The sequence below is a fragment of the Geotrypetes seraphini genome, chromosome 14 (genome assembly GCF_902459505.1).
Source record: "Geotrypetes seraphini chromosome 14, aGeoSer1.1, whole genome shotgun sequence".
Taxonomy (NCBI): domain Eukaryota; kingdom Metazoa; phylum Chordata; class Amphibia; order Gymnophiona; family Dermophiidae; genus Geotrypetes; species Geotrypetes seraphini.
In genome coordinates, this window is record NC_047097.1 from 65,054,066 (window position 1) to 65,078,997 (window position 24,932).

Here is a 24,932-nt window from a genome sequence, read left to right on the forward strand (position 1 = left end):
AGATGTGTATGTAGGGTTGCCATATTTGAGAAGACAAGAAAGATGACAAATGACACTGCCCCAAGCCTTACCAAGACCCCGCCCTGGCCCCACCCACCATATTTTATGCTTTGAAAATGTCATAAGCAGTACCTTGAATTGAATTCTGAGGGGGAGATGCTCATTTCTTCACAATGATTTGCTGAATCGTTCGAAGCCTGCCTAACAACTACTTAGGCAAGCACAAGTGCATTGCAGTAATCTAACTGAGAAACTGCTGAAGCAAGTGTCGCAGAATCTAGGACCTTATATCTTAAACAAGATCTTATACCTTTCACCATTTTTAATGTGGGGAGGCGAGCCTCTTTCAATGGAAGAAGTTTGGAATGCGGGAACTCAGGAGTAGCCTGAAGAAATACTTCATGGAAAGGGTTACAAATTCATGGAACAGCCTCCCAGTGGAGGTGGTGGAAATGAAAACTGTATCTGAATTCAAGAAAGCTTTGGGCAGGTACATAGGATCTCAAAGGGAGAGTACACTTCCCCCTCCGTATTTGTGGTGATTAGGGGCAGAGCTGGCCCACGAATATTAAAAAAACACAAATAATATTCGGGCCGGTTCTGCCCCTAACCCCCGCTTCCCCCGGCTATTGTAAGCCCTGAAGGCCCCCCCCCCTTAAGCCTTACCTGGTGGTCTAGCGGGTTTTCAGGCAGGAGCGATCTTCCCACGTTCCTGCCCTATGCAGTTCGCTCACAGGAAATGGCTGCCTTGATCTCCCGTAGTCTCTCGAGCCATTTCCTGTGAGCGTATTACTTCTTTCCCTGCCATGCCGGTATTTTCTGCATTATATTGTAAATGCTTTCTGTCTTTATCTGTTTTTAAGTCCATTATTCTAATTTGTATTTTATCTGTATCCCATGTATTAGCTCACCTTGTTCTGAACCACCTAGAACTTTTTCGGTATGGCGGTATATAAGAATAAAATTATTATTATTCTTTGAGATTCTGTATGGAATGTTGCTACTCTTTGGGATTCTAGAATCTTGTTACTCTCTGGGATTCCGGAATCTTGCTATTCTTTAAGATTCTGTATGGAATGTTGTTACTCTTTGGGATTCTAGAATCTTGTTACTCTGGGATTCCGGAATCTTGCTTTTCTTTGAGATTCTGTATGGAATGTTGTTACTCTTTGTGATTCTAGAATCTTGTTACTCTCTGGGATTCCGGAATCTTGCTTTTCTTTGAGATTCTGTATGGAATGTTGCTACTTTTGGGGATTCTAGAATCTTGTTACTCTCTGGGATTCTGGAATCTTGATAGGCTGGTATCTTAATGCATTCTGCTTCATTTTTTCAATCAAGTTCCTTATATTCAACTTGATGTATTTTATCTGTTCTATGTATTACTTCTTTCCCTGCCATGCCGGTATTTTCTGCATTATATTGTAAATGCTTTCTGGCTTTATCTGTTTTTAAGTCCATTTTTCTAATTTGTATTTTATCTGTATCCTATGTATTAGCTCCCCTTGTTGTGAACCGCCTAGAACTTTTTCGGGATGGCGGTATATAAGAATAAAATTATTATTATTATTAAAATAGCCCAAAAAAAGAAAAATGAATTTTAGGTTTAAAATCACGAATAAGTGAATCCGTAGATATGGAAACCGCGAATACGGAGGGGGAATTGTAGAGGGCATGGATGAGCAGACTGAATAGGTCATATGGTCTTTATCTGTTTTTGTTTTTCTTTGTTTCTATGCTTTTTTTTTTTTTTACCACTCTACAAATCTTCTCCAGTTTCTACCATTCAGATAATATAATTCCTACATTCTTAATCCTATGCGTCCTACATCCCTGTCCTCCATCGTATACCAGTTTTCCAGTCTCCTCTACACCCTGTCAAATTTGCAGGATCGCACTCTTAGCAGAATCCAGTGTCGACCCACTTTTTTTAAGCATTATACCATCACGTCTAACCACTGCTGAGCCATAACTTAGTGTCTGCAGAATGCAGGGCACCAAGTGCTGGGCAAAAAGAGGCTTTTCCTGGCTTCCATCATGAGATTACTTCACCTTGCTAAAATGCTGCAATGCTTTCAAGCTTCTACAAAATGATGCACACAAATGAATCATAGTCTAACTGTTGGAAGGCAAACAAGAAACTCAAGAATAGAAATTATTCTGCTCCCGAGGAAGAAAATCAATAAGGGAATGCGAGTTACCCCCTCTTTAATAAAACTATCAATAACTTAAGTCACCACCTTTTAGTCTCTCCCATACAGATATTGCAATTTATACATATTATTGGATGTCTAACGGGCAAGGCCATCTTGTCTTCAAGATAAAATGAAGAGCAGATTATACTGCCTGTATGAGAGCAGGGAGGGCAGAGAATGTCAGTGTAGGAAAGCATTGATTGGAGGAAGTCTTCAGTACAGTATCTGAAATAAACCGGCACTGGGAAGCGCAGGCCATGCAAGAAGTGGTGGAGGTCGATCACATCTCTACAGCAGCCTCCTGCAGCCGTAGAAACCCTGGGGTCGCACATCACAGATATAACATAAAAACAAAAGAAAAACCTACAGTTTGGAGCACGACCCCTGTTCTGCTTACCTCATACGCAAGAGCTGCATCCTCACCACTAGCATTGAAAAGCAACCCTCCATAACTTTGAAACATAGAAACATGGCGCAGATAAAGGCCAAATGACCCATCTAGTTTGCCCATCTGCAGTAACCATTATCTCCTCCTCTCCCTATTGGCTAAAGCTCTTAACATTTGCATCTCCTCTTCCTATAGGCTAAAGCTCTTTATACCTGCATTGTGAGGTCATAGAGCTGCCCATCCACAGTAACCATTATCTCTTTCTCTCTCCGAGAGATCCCACCTGCCTATCCCAGACATAGTCTCTGCTTCCACCACCTCTTCAGGGAGACTGTTCCACGCATCTACCATCCCTTCTGTAAAAAAGTATTTCCTTAGATTACTCCTGAGCCTATCACCTCTTAACTTCATCCAATGCCCTCTCATTCCAGAGCTTCTTTTCAAAAGAAAGAAACTTGACTCATGCACATTTATATCACGTAGATATTTAAACATCTCTATCATATAATAATAATAATAATAACAGCTTATATACCGCAATACCGTGAAGTTCTATGCGGTTTACAAAGATTAAGCAAAGGTACAAATTGATTGACTTTAAGAGGGGAGGAAGAAAGAGGGTTAATATCTCCCCTTTCTCGCCTTTCCACCAAAGTATACAGATTGAGATCTTTAAGTCTGTCCCCATATGCCTTATCACGAAGACCACATACCATTTTAGTAGCCTTCCTCTGGACCGACTCCATCCTTTAGCAAAGGCTAGCATGCCACTAGCCACTCTGTAACACACAGCTACAAACCAATCAACTGCTCTATATAGGAAGAGGCTAAAAGCAGATTGACACGCAGCTGAGAAAACAAGAACAAAAATCTTCTTTGGCAACACAGCAATCCCGCCATCATTCAACGTTGGTCCCTAGCCCCAACTTTGCTGACTACCAGCACCCACCTACTCTGGCTAGTCATTTCCATCTAAACTCGTCCTCTAGGTGCCTCGCTGTTTCTTCCAAGAGGTTTGATTGCTTGGACTAAGTTGTGGGCTGGCTAAACTCGGAGAGACTTCCCCATTTAAAAAAAAAATAAAAATTACAGACATCCAGACAGTCATCTAAAAAGAGGACATGTGATGTATGATAACCCTATGTACAGTGGAACCTTGGTTTACGAGCATAATTCGTTCCAGAAGTATGCTCGTAAACCAAATTGCTCGTATATCAAAGCGAGTTTCCCCATAGGAAGTAAGGGAAACTCGCTTTGATCTGTTCCACCTCCTCCCCCTCTCGAGGCTACCGGCGCTGCTCCATTGCCCCCCCCTGAGGCCACCGATGCTGCTCCATATCCTCCCACCCCGCAATCCGGCATCCTCTCCTGCGAACCGGCATCCTCCCCCCCCCCGCTCATGTCGCTCCCCTCCCCCGCGATTCTACATCCCCCCGAGCACTGAAACAAAATCCCTTACCCCGATTGGGCACCGGCACCAGCACCAACGCATAGGACATGCCGGTGCCGGTGCCCGAAGATCCTCCCTCTTCTGGGCTGGACTTTGCGTTAGAGATCCTCCCTCTTGCCTGTGCTGAGCTGGACTGGGCCTTGAGTGAATCTGAGAATAGAAAAATAGAAACATAGAATGTGTGAGAATGGCACCTGGCATTCACCTGTCTCCCTGTGGGCATACATTTTCTCTTATGTTATGAATGAATTCTTTTTTATATCTACAAATTGGAGTATCTTTCCTTTTTTATGTATTTAGTTTTGTAAACTGCATAGTTCTGTGTCAGTTTTGTATAGTACTATATATACTCAACTTAAACTGAGATTTTTGGGCCCAAAAAATGGCCCAAAATGTGGGTGGGGGTCGGTTTTAATTTGGTTCTGTGCCCCCACTCCCCCTCCCAGACCTGTTACAGGCCTCCACAGGGCCTGCCGTAAGACCTAGTGGTCCAGTGGTGGTCTTGAACAGGAGGGATCCCTCCCGTCTCCTGACCTGGTTGACTCTGAAAACTTTTACCTCCCTCCAGTCTCCCAGGCATACCTTTTGAATCCCTGGTGGTCCAGCGGTGAACTGCAGCAAGAACGGTCTTCCTTCACTCTTGCCCTGAGGAGAGCTGCTAGCTGAATGGCTGCTGTGAGTTCTCCGAGTTCACACAAGAACTCGTGGCAGCCATTCAGCTAGTGGCTCTCCTCGGGGCAGGAGCGGTTCACTGCTCTACCACCAGGGATTTAAAAGGTATGCCAGAGAGGTGGAAGGGAGGTAAAAGTTCTTAGGGCAGGGAGGGAGGGGGCTTGGGTGCAGAGCCTGGCAGGGCAAGGGAGGGAGGGAGGGCGGCTGGTTGCAGAACCTGGCAGAACAGGGAGGGAGCGGAAACATGGTGCAGAGCCTGGCAGGGAGAGACGAGATTGGGGGCAGAACCTGGCAGGGCAGGGACCACACTTGAATATTAACCCCCCAGTTTATATTTGAGTCAACCTTTTTTCCTCCCTTTTTTTTTTTTGGGGGGGGGGAAGTTATCTTGGTAAGTGAATAAATAAAATGAAATCTACATGTAAAGAGTATCACTCTGAAATCCTGTTCACATGTAAGTGAAATCTGTGTGGGCAAATACTGCTATTCACCCATGTACAATATATTTTTCCAAAAGTGTCTTCCACAGTGTGTAATGAAATTATTGAAAAAAAACCTGTTCTTTTGTAACTTCATTTGATCCTGATGCTTCTTCACAAAATATATTAAATCCTATATCCCGCAAATTGCAACAGTAGATTAGCCAGTCTACAGACTGTCGTTTGAGTTAGGAAAAGTGAATTTCGCCTTGGAAATGGAGGCCACGCCCTCCTCTGGAAATAAATATGATTCACCGACATGCCATTGCTCTTTTGCAGACACGCAAGTCCACTGAACTAGGCATCTGCAGGGCTACTGTGCCTCTAATTGCTCTTAATGAGGGTGGTTAAGGTTTAATTATTGCAGTACATGTGAAATGGATGGATTTGCCACTGATTAATTTTGACAGCTTAAAACACTTTTAGTGGGGACAATGGAGCCGATATTTTTCCTGGTACCATCAAAGTAATAAGAAGATAAAATTAAATGTGATATTTGTAGAAAAGTAATTGGCTGTCTTGACACCTGACACATTTTATTAATGCAAAATGGCTTAAAGAACATTCCTTTTGCTTTGGCATTGTACGACTAAAAGGAATGGATTGAGTGAGAAATGTTTTATTCCTATTAGAAACAGTTACAGTCAATGCAGAAAGTAGTTAAAAACACTGCACCATCTATTTAAGATAATTGGACGATGACTGAAATGAATTAGGGAAAATGCAGCGATGCCAAGTGAATATTTTATCTTCAGCGACTGAGAGCCTCAAGCCAGGCTGTAAATCATAGCGTTCCCCCCTCCCCCCCCCCCTTTCTGACATCTAAAGTTGAGACCTGCAACTCAGTCTCTGGGATCTAGAGCAATCCAGTCATTATAGTACTAAGCTGTGTAACCCCAGAGGACATACACAACATCCTGAAACTTTGGAAATAAACTATTGCACCACAGTCTAATAGATAATCAGAGCTTTTAGTAGACTGGACTCTGTAATTGTTATATTTAAGCTGTTTGAACCTAAACCCCTGCTTAATCCAGCAGAAGAAAAAGAAGTCTTCCATTTAAATCCTGCAATTTTTTTTTTAATAAGTGCAACATATTAGGAAACCTTGGGGTGCCCTTATGTTGTATTTGAAGTTGTTTGCATCAATAAAAATTGTTTGAACCTAAAAAAAAAGCAGCATATTATACAATCATATTACACTATAATGGCACCTAAATTCAATCAAAATAGTAATCTATGACAAATACCTATATCACCCCTCCCCCCATCTTCATATTCAAAAACTGCACTCAAATTAAAAATTAAACATATTTTCCAAACCCCCTCCCACCCACCCTGGACGTGCATGATCAAGGAGCAAAATCAACAATCACTCTTTGCAAAATTTTGTCAATGGCTCCCAAATATCCAGAAACTTCTTATAATGTCCCTGTTGCATAGTCATAATACGCTCCATTTTAAAGACGTGACACAGAGACTCCCACCAAAAGGTATAGTTTAATCGATCCCAGTTGTTCCAATTCCTTAAAATAAGCTGTATGGCAACCCCTGTCATAATAAAGAGAAGTCTGTTATTGTGAGATGATATTTGACTTTTAGCTCTCATTAAAGTACCAAATAGCACAGTGTCGTATGTTAGTGCCACTGGATTTTCCAGTACTTTGTTCACCTGTTCCCAAATGGATCTCCAAAATTGAAGTATCAAGGGACAATAATATAATAAATGATGTAACGTTCCAGGTTCAAGATGGCAGTGCCAACACCTATTAGACTTGGAACTATCTAATTTCTGTAATCTAACCAGAGTCCACAATGCTCTATGTTGAAAGGTTGAAAGCCAGGACATGCTTATATTTCTGTTCAATGTCTACTTGAATAAAAACCTGCTTTGAATTTTTGGAAGTGTGACGCATTCCTGCGAGAGAGCATCCAAATCTACCACTTTCTTCTTCAGACTGAATGCTGGATGAATCGCTGGAAGAGTCAGATGTTCTTTTTTTTTTCTTTTGGTTGTTGTAGTGGATGTTGGGTTGTATTTTTTTTGACGGACACTTGTCTGAAACGAGGTCTTGAGATTTAGTGTTATGGTAACAGCGCACATGAATTCTGTTGCACGTGTATTTCAGGTTTCCAGCATGAAACTCAAGATGCTCAAATGTATGGATGTTGTAACCCTCATACCTTGGTTGATGTGAAATAATTTTGGTTTTGTTATTTTTTTCTTCTTCACTGATCTACTAATCGCCCTTCCTACTTACGTTGTAGTACTTTGACTTTGATCAACTTTACCTCTTCTGGAAACATAACATAACGTAAATTTTTATTTATATACCGCAAAAGTCTTTTGATTCTATGCAGTTTACAAACGAGATGGGCTGACCATTGTCAGTGAGCTACAATAGATAGAACATTGGCATCAACAGGTCAGAAATTTGATTAAGCAGTATAAGAAATTTTAAATAAACTTGGAAACTTAACAATAGTTTCACAGCAATATGCTGCTTTGGAGGGATTACAAGAATTTTGAGAACAGATGGCGGTTTTAATAGCTTTCTAAAATGCATATATGAGGTTGATATTCTTACCATTTGGCCCAGTTCGGGATCCCTGGAGGTGGCTTGGTAGGATAAGAGTCGGTTAATGAATCTTTTCTGAGTACAGCCTTTGACTGAAGGGAAGGTGAAAAATGATCAGGAGCATGTGGAGCAGCTTGGCGACGAGAACAAGAACTGAGCAATTAGGTAGTTAGACAGAAACCTCTTAAGTTGTAGCTCGTTGACTTTGGTTAGTTTTACCTCCTTTTGTAAACCGCATAGAACCGAAAGGCTTGTGCGATTATTACATTATATTATGAGATTTCTATTCCGCCATTGCCTTGCGGTTCAAGGCGGATTACAAAAGAATTACAAAAGAAGAAGATATCTGGTAATTTCTAGAGGAGATAAAGAGTGGATGAGGTTGCTTTGGGGAATTGGGAAGGTATTAGGAAGTGGTATTGGGAGTGGGAAGGAGCTAGCGGTAAGTCATTTACAGGAATTTCTTGAAAAGTAGGGTCTTTATTTCTTTTCTGAATGTTTTGTAGTCAGAGGGTCATAATCAGTAGATTGGAGATTTGGTTGTTATATGGACAATGTAGATACTGGACTTCATCCTAGGGTCTCTAATACTACATTTTGTCTGCTGACACTATGTATGGATCCATTTTGCCTGGGCTCCACCTGATTTTCCATTCTCATCATTTCTCTGATATCCTTCTCGGTGCGACAACTCATAAGAAGATAAGAATTGCCTTACTGGGGCAGACTGATGGTCCATCAAGCTCAGAAACCTGCTTCCAACAGTGGTCAACCCAGGTCACAAGTACCTGGTAGAATCCCAAAGAGTAGTGAGATTCCAAAATCCCAAGGATTCCATGTTTCCAACCTGAAGGATAATAAGTGACTTTTCCCATGTCTACATTAATAGCAGTTTATGGACTTTTCTTCTAGGAACTTATCCAAACCCTTTTTTTTTTTTTTTTTTTTTGCTTGGCAACTTTTTTCTACTTTGACAAAATCCTCTGGCAATGAGTTCCTCTGGAACTTAACTGAGTTAAGTGAAAAAGAAATGTATATTTTCTCTTATTTGTCTTAAAAGTATTACAATATAACTTCTTGGAATGTTCTCATTTTTTTTTCTTAGTGCCTTGTGTTTTTTTTACATGTTCCTAGGGTTATTTAGGGTACTGATTCAGAAAATTGCATTGGATAGACCACATCAGCTCTAGTTTCTTAGATATGGTGGCTACACAAAATAGCCTTGCTTTTTATGCCTTTGGGACATGAACATTGGGTAAAAAAAGATTGGCCTCCGAGGGAATATATGGAGGTTGGAGGACAAAATGTAATCAATGAACCTTTGGTAGCATGAGCTAGAATCCTACTGCCACCACTACATATAAAGTTAGGCCTGATGAAACAATTTGTAAAGCTTTGAATAAAGACAATTTGTGCATTGAATACATAGCACATATGTTACCTGGACTTACCATGGAAAACTGAAGGCAGGAATTTTCGATGGTCCACAGATCAGTCAACCCACATTTCAAAGCATCAATGAATGAAACTGAATCATGTGCCTGGTCTTCCATTTGTTCTTGTGATGAAAAACTTTCTTGGCAACATGAAGGCAGACAATTACACACAATTAGTAGAGGATATTCTCTTTCATTTCAACAGGCTTGGTTGTAACATGAGCGTTAAAGTCTATTATCTGCACCGTCCCTTAGATCGCTTTCCAGGGAACCCTGGTGACTTAAGCGAAGAGCAAGGTGAAAGATTTCACCAAGACATAAAAACAATGGAAGCCAGCCACCAAGGAAGATGTGATGCACCCATGATGGCAGACTACGGTTGGAATCTTAGGCGGGATTGTCCTGGAAGTCTTACAAAAGGAGCTTCTTGTATATCGAATGACTGGAAATTTTATATCATAAGCTTGTGCTTTTGATATGAAATAAGTAGACTTTCATAATTGTATGCTTTTATTTTAATTTTTAATGTTTCCGTCATGCTTAAAAGATATTAATTTGAACACTACATTAAAATATCCTGATTTTTTAATGGGCGAGCAGAGTGAAGAATGGAATACGGCACATGATCTGTATCTCAAAAGCTAGAGCTGATAGGATAATCTCTGATGTTGATTTGTAGATGAATATTTTTGTATGGACATATTTGTTTAGGATAAAACTAGTGCCATTTTTGGAATCAGCAGGTCATCCAATATACCCAGAAACAAGTCTAACATTTGAGGCACTGAAATGAGTGTTGGCCAGTATCATCAATTCATATTTACCTGTTTGTAGACCTCTATTGTATTCTTCTCAGCAGTCTCTTCTCTAAAATGAAAAACACTAACCTCCTCAGCCTTTCCTCATATAAGAGGAGTTCCATCTCGTTAATCATTTTGGTTGCCCTTTTTTTGAACCTTTTCTAATTCCGCAATATCATTTTTTGACATGCAGCAACCAAAATTGAACACAATGCTCAAGGTTAGATTGCACCATGGAGCAATACAAAACATTAGATAGTACTTGGCCAAATTAACTATTCCTTATACTCTTGCCTGATGTTTGTCGACTGCAGACTTGCTTTACCGAGACAGGCCTGTTTGGAGGTAACGCAAGTTTTCTGTCCTCTTTCCTCTGGAATAACTTTCCATTGAACGTTAAAGCGGAACCATCACTTAAGGCTATATTTGCGCTAAAGCATACAATTGCGTGTGTACAGTTCCTGGGGAGGCTGGCGACCAATGCGTTTAAATGTACAATAGAATGAATGTTCTTTAATGTATTTGTGAGCCTTTCTGTCTTGACGTTTCCTTTTTTGACGTTTCTAATTTGATTTTATATCGTACTTCACTTTGACTTATGTGTTACAATTCAGCAAGTTTTAATAAACATAAATATGTACTCCCAGTATAAAGTGGGAAGCGTCTATACATTTTAATGCTTCGTAAACAATGTAGAATCATCACTTACGCATGTATCCAGTCTTTGTGAGTGAATGCTACTGCTTCCTGTCCATGACTTGTAATCCCAGCCATCCAAATGAGGAGTATGTTTTATAGTTAAGGCTTTAGCACATATTTTAGGTTTTACATTTACTAGCATGACAAACTGTAATTACATCCTAGGGTTATAGTGATGATAATTCACTTTTTAAAGCCTACTCATTCCTTGTATGACCTCTAATCATCTAATAAAGCCAACTTCTTCCACGTTAGATTACTTTCTTTCTTTGGCTAGAGGGAACAAATTCTACCCATTAAGACTTTGGTTACCAAGCCTTTATAGACAAAGAGCTATCCCCCATCTTTCTATTTCTACATTTTTTATGGTCCTAAGTTACCGATTCACTTTTTTAATGGCCACATTGAAAAAATTAAACTCTTCACGCTGTTCATTATTAAATGCACATGATATTTATGACATTATAATAGATGGTCTGACTTCTTTCTAGCTTCCTGAAACAAGCTGATGAAGTCGACTCTCACTGGACCTCACAGATATACAAATACAGTCCATTCTAGAAATGTGCTTAGTCATGTTGCCATAGGTGGATCCTTACATTAGTAGAGCACCATATATTATTGGTCTTTTGGATTCATAGCTTTGAAGGAAACTATATGGTACGATTCCTGTGGTCAAAGTGGTGATTAATCTAAAATCAAAAAGTCGGAACAGAACTCCATCTTTTTTTTTTGTTTGTTTCTAGAAAGGGTAGCACGCAATCAAGAATGGAAGGGTTTCATGCTCTTCCCACTGCAGGGGGTTGACAGGTCATCTCTAAGGGAATCAGTTAAAGGCCTGCTCAAAAGAAGTACGTCTTCTTATCACTTAAGGCTCACCTCTATAAGTCTCCAGCTTTCATCGATAGTATTCTAGTCGAGGCGTAGGGAATTAGAATCCTTTGGTCTAATGACCAACATTTGCTAACCATTCCATCACTTAAAACTATTACTGCATGAAGACAATACATTTTTTCAGTCATGGCCACCCAACTGTGGAATTCCTTGCCAATCTACTTAAGGGAAGAAAGTAATATTGATAGATTTAAGAGTCAGTTGAAATGCTTTCTTTCTAAAGATGCATTTGACTGCTGGACATCGTAAAAACATAAAACAAAACAAAAAAAAAAAAACCTCTCATTTTGTAATTTTCCTTGATTGTCTCATTTGCCTCCAATTAATGTATTTCGGTCCCACTTCCCATACTGGTACTGTCTGTCTTGTAAGTCATGTATTTGCTATATGAATTTTTGTTTCCCTGTATACTGTTATAAACTGTTTTTAGAATTGTGCATCACCTTGAATATATGATTAGGTGATCAATCACATTTTAAATAAACCTGAAACTTGGGAGGGTTGGCATACATCTAATTGTGAGTCTAACAATGTTCCTAGTGAGAGATCATAATTAAGTTGTCAGACACTTGCCCTTTAGTTCAAAGTTTGGATATTGTTGATGGTGGTAAATTAAATAGAAGAACAAGAGGGCACTCAGAAAAGTTGAAAGGAGACAGATTCAAAACGAATGCTAGGAAGTTCTTCTTTACCCAACGTGTGGTGGACACCTAGAATGCGCTTCCAGAGGATGTAATAGGGCAGAGTACGGTACTAGGGTTTAAGAAAGGATTGAACAATTTCCTGCTGGAAAAGGGGATAGAGGGGTATAGATAGAGGATTACTGCACAGGTCCTGGACCTGTTGGGCCGCCGTGTGAGCGGGCTGCTGGGCACGATGGACCCCAGGTCTGACCCAGCGGAGGCATTGCTTATGTTCTTATGTTCATGTAGGCAATTTGCATATCTGTGCCATTTGCACGTGTAAGTGCTATTATTTAAATGTATAGATGGCCTGCAACCCTTCCAAAATGATCTCGGTACCGTCTTAACTGAAATGTCACATGGCGCCTTTTATCGTAGGATACTTAGGCAGGAACGTTCAGCAAACCAGTTCTTTCACCGGTAACTTCCTGAAGAATCATGTATTCTTCAGTGGAAGCCTCCTTTAAAAAGTCTACACTGGGTTTTACTAAGCCATGGTAGAGGTTCTACCGTGGCCCGGTGAGGTAACTGCTCCGATGCTCACAGAATTCCTATGAGCGTGGGAGCAGTTATAACACAGGACCGCGGTAGAAACCTTTACCGTGGCTTAATAAAAGGAGCCCCTAGTTAGTAGGATTGCATAAATCTAAGAAACTGTGGAAGTTTGGGGGGGGGGAAGTATTTTACTGTAAACCACAGTATTTGAAAAGTGCCACCATTATTGAATACAGAGAGATCTGCAACTGTATGGGGAATAGATTGGTAATTAGTGCTACAGTAATTAGCGATCTCAAAGGTCTTTAAACAGGGCGTAGGGATTGATTGGCTACTTGCTTTGACCTAGCACACTGTAAAGATGCTTTAGAACAGTGATTCCCAACCCTGTCCTGGAGGAACACCAGGCCAATCGGGTTTTCAGGCTAGCCCTAATGAATATGCATGAGAGAGATTTGCATATGATGGAAGTGATAGGCATGCAAATTTGCTTCATGCATATTCATTAGGGCTAGCCTGAAAACCCAATTGGCCTGGTGTTCCTCCAGGACAGGGTTGGGAACCACTGCTTTAGACAGATGAATATATTTACGGCTGCGTTTGAACTAACAACTGAAGTGCAACGTACTGGACGGATATCTAATGCTATTTGTTTAGCCTTATTTTACAAGCCCATTCCAAAGCAGCTTTTCTACATCAGCAAGCAAAAGGCCAGCTTTTTAATGTTCAGTGTACTTTTCCTTTCTTGTTATCCCAAATGAGTCTGAAAGCTATTTGATTTATGAAAGCCCTTGAAAGAAATTCATAACTTTGGAAGTCAAATTGAAAGCATTTCAGGCTCATTTGAGGAAAAGTTAAAGGACGATCCTCTCTTCTGCTGAATGACTTGTATGGATACATAACGTCGTTACTTCAAGAAAAGCTACTATCACCTTAGTTATTTTTTGGGAACGAATGTGGAAACAGTTCAGAGTGGACCTTAAATTAGGCAGCCAGGCATAACTTTGATTGAAATTAGCATTTCCTTGAGCATTACTTTTTTTTTGGGGGGATGAGGGTAGACTAATAACATTGGACAATAAATTTCTCCAAAAGTTGTTCTTCCTTAAAACAAACTGGTGATTATAATAGACCCCTTGAAATATAATTTCTCACTATATCACATAGGAATTTTGAGAAACACGATAGTATCTTTAATTGACTATAACATGTTTCAATACACAAAGTTTCTGATATGCTGTGATAGTTTGCCGTGGCTAAAAGCGTTTTCCTGTTAATTTTTATTTATATTCGGCAGCTGGTGCATCTTGTTGCAGTGTCCAAAAATAGTCAGCGTTGATGGATTCCTGTTTCCCTGATATCTTTTTTCCATAGTGGCAATGCCCTGGTGAAACCTTTCGTCATGTTCGTCACTGACTGTACCAAGATTTGCGGGGAAGGAGTCCAAGTGTAAATGTAGAAAGTGCTTCTTCGGTGACATGTTGCATTTCATGGTTTTGTATGCTCTAAGAAGTTTGTCAACCAGTTGAATATAGTTTGGTGCTCTGTAACTGCCAAGAAAATTCTCAATGACATCCTTGAATGCTCTCCAGGCAATTTGCTGACTAACAGATCTTCAAATCTCTCGTAATTGATGACGTGTCTGATCTGTGTACTGACAAAAATGCCTTCCCTAATCTTGGCATCAGCTATTCTTGGAAACATCTGTCTTATATAAAGAAAACCTTTGCCTTCCTTGTTCATCGCTTTTATGAAATTTTTCATCAGTCCAAGTTTTATGTGAAGAGAAGGTAAAAATATCTTTGTCGGGTCAACAAGTGGTTCATGTACCACATTTTTCTGTCTTGGAACCAAATTCCTGTATGTGAACTGCTTTTATATAGCCTTTTCAGGCAGCATCCATTAAGCCCTTGTACAAGCAAGCCCATGCATGCCCAGACTGCATTATTTCCATGGATGAATGTTCGCCTAGATATGCCCACAATATATCCAGCAAGACATAACGTGAGCAATAGGCCTATATTATGAATTAAGCTAAGAATTAATTGCATTAGCCTGAATGTATAACAAGAAATTGTAAAAATGTACATAATTTTAAACGTGATTATTGTGATCAGAAGCCAAAAATCTATGAGATACACCCGAAAGTGTTGAAGAAGCCAAAACTTTGTTGTCCAGTGTAGCCAGAGGACTAAACTTAGAACCAAGGAAACAAAGGTTGAAATATTTGCTCTGCCACTGACATCCTCTATGACCTTGAATGGCTCACTTTGGTGTGAATTTTCAAAGCAGACGGATGTCTTAAAATGTCTAAAAATGTCCATCTGCTAAAAATGTCAAGATTCTATTTTGGGAAAGTCAGAATTTGGATAGTTCACACTGCAGTTCGACCAAAGAGCAAGGGGGTGTGTTTTGGCAGGACTTGGGAGGGCTCAAAAAATAGGACATCCAACAGGGATTTTCTAATGGGAAGAAACATCTGTGTCTAAAAAGGAACCTGTTTCAATCATGTCCAAATGACAAAAGTTGTTGCAATTGAGCAGCTGACCACTGAAGGATTAAGGTGTGACACCTCTTTAATCTATCAGTAGTTGCAGTCATAAGAACATAAGACGTTGCCTCCACTGAGGCAGACCAGAGGTCCATCTCGCCCAGCAGTCCGCTCCCACGGCGGCCCATCAGGCCTATTGCCTGAGCAGTGGTCCCTGACTATTTCTATAACCTACCTCTACTCCTATCTGTACCCCTCAATCCCTTTGTCCTCCAGGTACCTACCCAAACCTTCTTTGAAGCCCTGTAATGTGCTCCTGCCTACCACATCCTCCGGAAGCATGTTCCATGTATCCACCACCCTCTGGGTGAAAAAGAACTTCCTAGCGTTTGTTCTAAACCTGTCCCCTTTCAATTTCTCCGAGTGCCCCCTTGTACTTGTGGTTCCCCATAATTTGAAAAAACTGTCCCTGTCTACTTTTTCTATGCCCTTCAGGATCTTGAAGGTTTCTATCATGTCTCCTCTAAGTCTACCGCTTCTCCAGGGAGAACAGCCCCAACTTCTTCAGTCTGTCAGTATATGAGAGGTCTTCCATACCCTTTATTAGTTTAGTTGCTCTTCTCTGGACTCCCTCAAGTACTGCCATGTCCTTCTTGAGGTACGGCGACCAGTACTGGACACAGTATTCCAGATGCGGGCGCACCATTGCACGATACAGCGGCAGAATGACTTCCTTCGTCCTGGTTGTGATACCCTTCTTAATGATACCCAACATTTTGTTTGCTTTCCTTGAGGCTGTGGCACACTGTGCCGACACCTTCAATGTTGTGTCTACCATCACTCCCAGGTCTCTTTCAAGGTTATTTACCCCTAGCAGTCCCCTCCCTCTCCTCTGAAATAAAACTATGTGACCCCCTGGAAAATGCCTCTGCTGGCAGAGCAGTGGTGTGGGATTTTCCAGGTGGTTAGTAAGAGGCTGACTCTATAAAGGGCGACTAAAGTTAGGTACTTAACTTAATTGACAAAATACCCTTAATAGCCTCAATAATAGATTAAAAAAAATAATAATAATTAGTTGAAAGGCATCTGTCTGATTCTATAAAAGATAAGACGCTTATCACATGGCACTTAGGGCTCCTTTTACTAACCTGTGATAGCGGTTTTAGCGCACGCAGAATTGCCACGTGCGCTTGACGCTAATGCCAGCATTGAGCTGGTGTTAGTTCTAGCCATGTAGCGTGGGTTTAGCGCGTGCTAAAAACACTACCGCAGCTTAGTAGTGCTTGACACTTAAGTGGGTGATTCTATGGGCAGAGTGTGACTTAGGCCCCACTAAGCATGATTCTCAAAAAAAACTTAAGTGCTTGAAATATAGGCCTTTAAAACCTTCGCCTACATTTTGGGCACCTAAGTTGTTTTTTTTTTAAACCCAGAGGCATTCTCCATGCCATTAGGGCAGCACCAGCCATAAATGCTGGTACATTTTAGATGGTTCGTTAGATGACCCTTTTGGGATTGTAGATCACGTTGATGACTCGGATCTTAAATTTCTTCTAGAAATGTACACAGCCAAAACCTGCTTCAAATACCATGATGCTTCCTGGAGTATTGAGAGTATGTAGGAATCATATGTCGTTCAAGAAACTTAAAAAAAAAAACCCCACAACTATTCATAGATGGATTTTTTGTAAACTCAGTGGGATTTAAAATTCTCCAGGTCTGGGAGGTCTTCAATTTTAAGGGAAGATTAAGGTTAAGGAGGAATGATTTGAATTTATCATAACACCTTAAAAAGTGTTACCAAGTGCTAACTTTTACTGTTTCTGTATGATTTGTTATGATATTGTTAGTTTTTATAACTGTGTATGTTTTGATATGTACACTGCTTAGATTTAAGTGGTTTATAAATCTTAAAAAGAAAGAAAGAAAGAACCTGATGCATAGTCGTGAACACCTTAAACCGAACTCTCCAAGCAATTGTTTTAATACCGGTGTCATCAAAATATATTGATTTACTCTAGCCACAGCATTTTGGATTATTTGCAATGCCTGCATGCTAGGAGTGCATTACAGTAATCGATCTTATGCAGTACCAGGCTTTGCAAAACATCTCAAGTCCTTCATAGTTAACATCACTGCAGTATTTTATGTCAAGCGGCATTAGGGCTGTTTAAGCCACATTAAGGACCAAATAATGCAACTTAAGGCCCTAATATTTGCTTGATAACTTCCCCCTTAATTTCCTTAGGGCTCCTTTTATGAAGCCTTTTTATTGCTGGCCGCGGAGGTATTAGCTCCAGTGCTCATAGAATTCCTATAAGCGTTGGAGTTTTTTTTTTTATTATTATAAGTTTAATGCATTCACAATATCAAATGATATCAAGAAAAAGGTTTCTTATACATAATTACAACACTTCTACAATACCAAACAATCCTTTTAAAGCCCACAATATTGGGGAGATACATTTGCATTTATAAACATAATATTAAGGAAAACAAAGAAATAGATTGAATTCAAATGAATCGTAATCATTAGGACTCTGGCTTCCTACCAATTTTCTCAAAACAATGAATCATTATAATAAAAGGAAATAATAAAGGTCTCACTTCTTTTCACGAGCTAACACAAATTGTTGCAGTTGAATGGGGTCCCAAAAATATATATTCAATGTCTTGAACTTTAACAAGACATTTACAAGGAAATTTCAAATAAAAAGATGCATCAAGAGCTAATACTCTAGTTCTTAATTTCAAAAATTATTTTCTTCTTAATTGAGTAGCTCTTGATACATCAGGAAAGATACTAACCAAATCTCCACAAAACTTGGTTAGTCTATTTTTAAAGTAGAGTTTCATTATACAGAGTAGGTCCACCATGGTCATAACATGTATGAATGAAACAGATAAAATGTTCATAAGCGTTGGAGTTAATACCGCCATAGCTGGTAATTAAAAAAAAAAATCTAACACAGCTTTTTAAAAAAGGGGGGGGGGGAGGAGGGAGTAGAATTTTAGGAATGTTATACACCTATGGCTGGATAGTTCAGCATTTCTGATTTTTCATTGAAGTGCAATTTTAGTTGACTGGTTCACCAGCAGTTGTCCTTCAGTCTCCGTCACTGGCAGTATCTCATAATGGCTAAGCTATGAAAAATGTGGTGCCACTTTTCATGATTAGTTGTGCTATACCTATGAAAGATTCTTCATCTTGTCCTAGAGGAAGACAGGTTCTTACATCATAAATTTACCAGCAAATAACAGCAGCTTAACTGCACCCACAATTCAAATTGTGTTTCATCTTTCATAAAGATCCGTTGGCCATTTTCAACTAATCACTGTGGACATGTCCAATTCTGAAAGTGTGCAGAAAGCGAAAATTATGATTCTATTTCACTGAAGACTCGGATATATGATGAAATTAAATTGCCTAAAATATCTGGACAACGGAAACACAAGATGCAAACAAAGCAATTTCAGCATAATAAGCTAAAACGGAGAAGCCATAAATTCTGTTAAAAGAAAAGGGTCTATTGGTGTCAAAAGTTGAACTATTATTTGTTCAGCATGACATTTTTCTATAAGGTTGATTTCTACAGTCTCTTTTATTTGTCTTCTGTTGTCTCTACTCATCTAAAGGTCGTCAAACCCAGAGATATCCAGGTCTTTTATTTATTCTTAACGTAGTTAGACAATAGAGTCGGGATTCCTCACACTGCAGTGCATCGGTGCACTAGAGCCTGAGCCAATAAAATTGTACATCCTTTTTTTGCAACTAAACCAAATTTTTATTGGTTAAAATAAGATGTATTTGAGTAGTATATGGGAAGTTTGAGGTCAAACTTCAGTAGCGCTGCTGGAGGTATACATGTAAGAAGAAACAAAAAACCAAAGTGGAGAAATGATGTTCCTAAGATGGACTTTATTAATATGACAATAATATTAAAACTTGGCTCACAAGATCCACAAAATAAAGAAGATGATGGTAACCTTCAGGAAGGTCCTTTGACGTTTCCACTTTATTGGAACAATCTGAAAGTGAAGTGGCTATTCCTGCCACTCTCTTATTGACTTTAGCTCTGGCTCCAGACAAGGATTGAATCCTTAAACTTTTCTTCAAGAATAGATCTAGAGACTTCCTGGGGTGCCATATTAAAATATTTCCTGATGTCTCGAGGGAGACTCAGAAAAGAAGAAGAGAATTCTTGATCTTAAAGCCTGGGGTGACTCAGCTAGGGGGTACATTTTTTCTTAGATATCCTTGCAAGTGTGTCATTAGATATCGTTCAATTAAATATGTCTTTGTAGATTCGATACAGTTAGTAAGTTTTCTGTCCTCAAAGCGTCTTGAGAATGTTGGAACATCAACAATTGCATCCAATGAGTAAATCAGCTCTTTGTTTAGCAGCAGATTACTAGTATACTTATAATTGATTATGTTCTTAATTAATTACTCTTTTTCATAATCTTGGATCCACATTAGTTTTTGAGGACTTGAGTGTGTTCCGGTTAAATAGTTACTTTCGGGATTTTGATTTAACATTAATTGTATTTTATGCCTGGATCATATTTTTTTTGTACAAGATGTTATGCTTTGAATATAATTTTGAAATCTTATAAATAAATAATAATAATTTAAAAAAAAACAAAAAACTTGGCAAACCACATAAAAACCTCTAGGACGCAGTCTGCTGAAAAGCTTTGGACCCTGGATCCAACACGGTCCATGTTTCGACAGAATGTCTTCTTCAGGGGTCCCTGTGAAGTCCTATGGTAAAGATACGTGGAGAAAAATGCCAGTTGGAAATGAACTGATCCATAAAAGCTGTGTGCAGGACATGGGCTTTTCACTCGGCTTTTTGAGCCCATGTCCTGCACACAGCTTTTACCGGGGGGGGGGGGGGATGGGGAGAGTGTGGCGCAGTGGTTAAAGCTAAAGCCTCAGCACCCTGGGGTTGTGAGTTCAAACCCACGCTATTCCTTGTGACCCTGGGCAAGTCACTTAATCCCCCCTTTGCCCTAGGTACATTAGATAGATTGTGAGCCCATCGGGACAGACAGGGAAAAATGTTTGAGTACCTGAATAAACTCATGAGCTCTCCTGGGAGAACGGTATAGAAAATTGAATAAATAAAAATAAATTATCTTGTTTTCGTCATTTACCATAAGATACACTGTAGATTGTAGGATATATTTAAGAATAAATTCTAAACATCTGAAAGGAATTTCTCTCCGCTTGTAGTGTTTTTCAGATCTGTTAGTTTTACTGCATCTGAGTGCAAACATTTTAAGCTTTGAAAATGGAACCTGTTTTATAAGGTGTGGCACATGTTATTGCATGTTATTAGCGGATAGACCCCATTATAATTGATGGCATCGACAGTAAATAGCCTTGCACCGCAATGAGTGCATTAACCCAGGAGTTATCAGCGAGCTCTGCAAAATGATCTGGGCTTTCAGCCTATCCACAATAAATATTCATCGGATAAATTTGCATTTAAATGGGTTGAGAAAAAAAATATATAATTTGCATATCGTGGCTACTCTGAAAACCAGATTAGCATGTGGATGGTGAGGACTGAAGTCGAAAACTCCTGACTTAGCCTATGCAGAAAGCAAAGTTTCATTTTTGAAGCAAAACAAAGTTGCTTTAACGGAGTTTTTTTTTTGTTTGTTTGTTTGTTTTATTACAGACATATAGAAAACTGGATGGGGCTCCATATGCTTAATGCTGTTGATATGGAATTGTACACTGGACTTCAAAAACTGTAAGTGTTAAATTGTGGTTTGTCCCTGTCAATGAACAAAGATTTGTCTTCCAACCTGTTTACTAAAGTACAGTAAAATTTTGAACTTAACTGCGTTTTTAACTGCAAAAATGAAGGTAAGTTAAGAGCAAAGGCTGTGTGGTAACTGTTGGGAACATGCCCACTGCACTTTCTATAAAGCAATTGCCTTTGAACATAAGAACATAAGTATTGCCTCTGCTGGGTCAGACCGGGGGTCCATCGCGCCCAGCAGCCGGCTCCTGCGGCGGCCCTCGAGGTCCTTGACCTGTAAGTTCTCACCACCTGAATTGTTTATGCCCTAATCCTGATGTACCCTGTATAGTAACCCTCTTTCTATACCCTGTAATCCCTTTCTCCTTCAAGAAGTCATCCAAGCCCTTTTTGAAACCCATTATTGTACTCTGTCCTATCACCTCTCCTGGAAGCGCATTCCAGGTGTCCACCACCCTCTGAGTGAAGAACTTCCTAGCATTCGTCTTGAATCTGTCTCCTTTCAGTTTTTCTGAATGCCCTCTTGTTTTTGATGTCCCCGCTAGCCTGAAGAATCTGTCTCTCTCCACCTTCTCTATACCTTTCATGATTTTATAGGTCTCTATCATGTCCCCTCTAAGTCCCCGCTTTGCTAATTTTTAAGTCACGGCCACTTTGGATCCAGTGAGATGAAGGAGGGCAATCACATATCTTCCCATGTGAGGTTACAACACTGTTGACCATTTGTGTCAATGGCATCCACCCCACCAGCCCAACTTCAAACTGTCTATTGGATTTGTCCTGAAGACATTTCCAAGTGCATTCTCTTTACTATTCAGAAATGTCATGCCCTTCAAGCATGTGACTCTTCCTCCCATACACCTCACTCTTTCTATCATCAACTTGGCTAGAGAGGCTGAGAGTGGCAGAAAAAAAAGCCAGAACGACGATGAGGGCCACCCCAGAAGTCTCCGAGGGCTGCCACTAGCCCCCGGGCTTTGCATTGAAGAACCCTGCCATAAAGAAAAGTTCTCTACTGTGCTCATGATGGTTTACTCATGATTAGCATGTATGCACAACACCTATTCTTGAGGAGTCGGTAAATACACCCAAGCTAACTGCATAAGTGACAGTGCTTGGTAAGTGCCATACACTAATTGTAATACGGATCCATTCCCTTTCTTCACCCAATTCTTACCCCATGACACCGCATTCGGTTAGGCCCAGATTTTATAAACGGTACCTAGATCGGTGCACCTAGCTGATCCAGGCGCCTAAATTAATTTTTTAATTAGTTTAATTGGCTCTATTAATGAGCAATATGCAACTCGTGGCAGTCAGCTGTTTTAGAGCCAATGACAGCTACAAACTAAATAAGACCTAGATTTTCAATAATGGACATGTCTAGGAACAGGCCTTCGATGGACCAGGAAGTTGGGCAAGTGGTGGCCAATATTCAATGCTGATACCCACTTGCCTAAGTGGAAAAAGAGAGGACTCCTTTAAGTACAGCCCTATCTGTCCAATTGGGTATCTGGAACTGGCTGTGAATATTGCCAGCGCCTGATATCTTCTGACTCTGCCCCTGGAATACAGCGAAGGCGACCTCTGGGTTCTAAAGAGTTTTATTGTTCCAATAAAGGCTCGACATGTCCGTGTTTCAGTCTAAACAGCCTGCATCAGGAGCCTTGACAATTTTTAGGACCTTATTCAATAGCGCTCTGTTATCTTGTGATTTGGATGAACTCAATGTGATGTTGCTTTTAATGAATATCAAGAAAGATCACTCAAAACAAAACTTCTATCAAGTGTTGTAAGCTTCAGACCTAAAAATTGTTAAGACTCCTAACGCTGGCTGTGTAGGCCGAAACACGGACGTGTCGAGTCTTTATTGGAACAATAAAACTCTTTAGCACCCAGAGGTCGCCTTCGCTGTGCTCTTTGCATTCTCCGGTGTGAGAAAGGCCCCTCTCCTGTGTTTGTTACTCTGCCCCCGGAATGCAATGGTGATCGCACCAGGTTTTCGATGGCATGAGGGCCAGATTCTGTAATTGGGGCCTAAAAACGATAGGTGCCTGAAGTCAGGTACCAATTGCTTATCAATCACACTTAGGCATCCATTACAGAATCGCGCCTAATTTTAAACTTTTAGGCATCTGTAATGTAGGCCACGGTGGTAAAGGCCTTTATTATGGGCACCTAAGTCCTTTATAAAATCACACCTAGCAGTGCTAAGGCTATCTCCACCCTTAAACACTCCTACTTTGGTGTTAGGCACCGATAGGCGTTGTGCAATAGGGGCCTATCTTTTGGAGAATCATGCCTAAGAAGATAGGCGCCTATCTCCAAATTAAATTTTATTTTTTTTCAATTATGAGCTTGTTAAACTCATTATCCTATATAATAAAACCCTAAGCGCGCATGCGCACTTAGGGTTTCGTGTTCCCTGCCGCTGTGTTTTCTGATCCGTGGCCGCATTCTATTTTAGAACGCGGCGGCAAGGAACACTCTGGCCACTCCCCTCCTCCTGCCCTCACTCACCAACCGCTGGAGAAGCGCAGGCAAGCTCTCTCCCTGTATGCATCCTGGCCGCCCCGATTGCCCTCCGTGGCTGTATTCGGCGGCGGCGGAGGCGGCTCTCAGTCCTTCCTGCCAGGCGTTGCCGGAGGAGCGCCTCTAATCTTCCTGCAGCGAACCCCGGGGGGGGGGGGGCTGATGTTGCGCCTTAGAGCCCGGGCACGAACTGGCCTTGGCTCTCGGCGCGGGCCCGAAGGCGGGTCGCTGAACGCAAGAAAGCGCCCCGTGGCTGGAAGCCTTCGTTAGCCCGCTGAACGCAGGTACGGTGCGCAGCCCCCTTTGCTTCTCGCCTCGCTGTGAGGAGGGGGGAAGCCGCGGGCCTTTAAATGCCCTGGGTTTGGAGCTGGGGCTGAAAATTTGGGGACATGTGAGGGAAGGAGGCTTTACTAGCACCCATTAATGTAACGGGCCTAAACACTAGTTGAAGATAGATGCCTAACTTTAGGTGACTTTTATAGGATTTCCCATTGTGTGGTTATGTGCCACTGAAATCCAGAGACAGTCTGATTGGGGTGGTTTATGCTATTGTGAATATTGGACTCCGAAGTTTAGAAGGTATCTGCTGGAAAACTTGGAAGTATTCTATTGTCTTACGCAGTGCCCAGCTCACTAGCGGCCGAGACCCGTGTAAGATCCAGTGGCCAGCCCCGTTTAAATTAGCACCGGATGTTCAGTGCCAGGGCCTGGACATGACTCTATCCTCAATATAAGGGAATAATCTAGTCAGCATTTCAAAAACGCTGACAGTCACCGGCTGAGAATATTGGCCCGGAGAAAAACAATCGAAAAAATAAAAGTAGGGAAGATTGTTAACAATTTTTGAGAAAATTTATTTCCACTGACAACAGTATGTAGAAATACTGAGAGCTATGTATTTGCAGTAACTTGGGGAGATCTGTGGATCAGATTCGCTGCAACCTCAGGTAACATTCTCAAGGCTTCTCAGTATATTTCATAAGAACATAAGAATAGCTATACTGATTCAGACCAATGGTCCATCAAGCCCAGTAGCCCGTCTTCACGGTGGCCAATCCAGATCACTAGTACCTGGCAAAAACCCAAATAGTAGCAATGTTCCATACTACCGATCCAGGACAAGCAGTGACTTCCCCTATGTCTGTCTCAATAGCAGACTATGGACTTTTCCTCCAGGAAATTGTCCAAACCTTTCTTAAAACCAACTACGTTAACCGCTCTTACCACAACCTCTGGCAACGTATTCCACAGCTTAACCATTCTCTGAGTGGAAAATACATATATATATATATATTTCCTCCTATTGGTTTTAAAAATATTTCCCTGTAACTTCATCGAGTGTCCCCTGGCCTTTGTAATTTT

At 40.6% G+C, this 24,932-nt stretch overlaps 1 protein-coding gene across 6 annotated transcripts in view; it reads left to right on the forward strand.

Moving 5' to 3' along the window:
* Nucleotides 1–24,932, forward strand: part of NTRK3 (neurotrophic receptor tyrosine kinase 3) — a 1,004,345-nt gene that overhangs the window by 525,097 nt on the left and 454,316 nt on the right. For all 6 annotated transcript variants that reach the window (XM_033920393.1, XM_033920395.1, XM_033920396.1 and 3 more), the window contains exon 2: nucleotides 20,952–21,026. In XM_033920393.1, coding sequence (XP_033776284.1) covers nucleotides 20,968–21,026 — 59 coding nt within the window. In that variant the 5' untranslated portion in view covers nucleotides 20,952–20,967. The remainder of the gene's footprint in view (nucleotides 1–20,951; nucleotides 21,027–24,932) is intronic.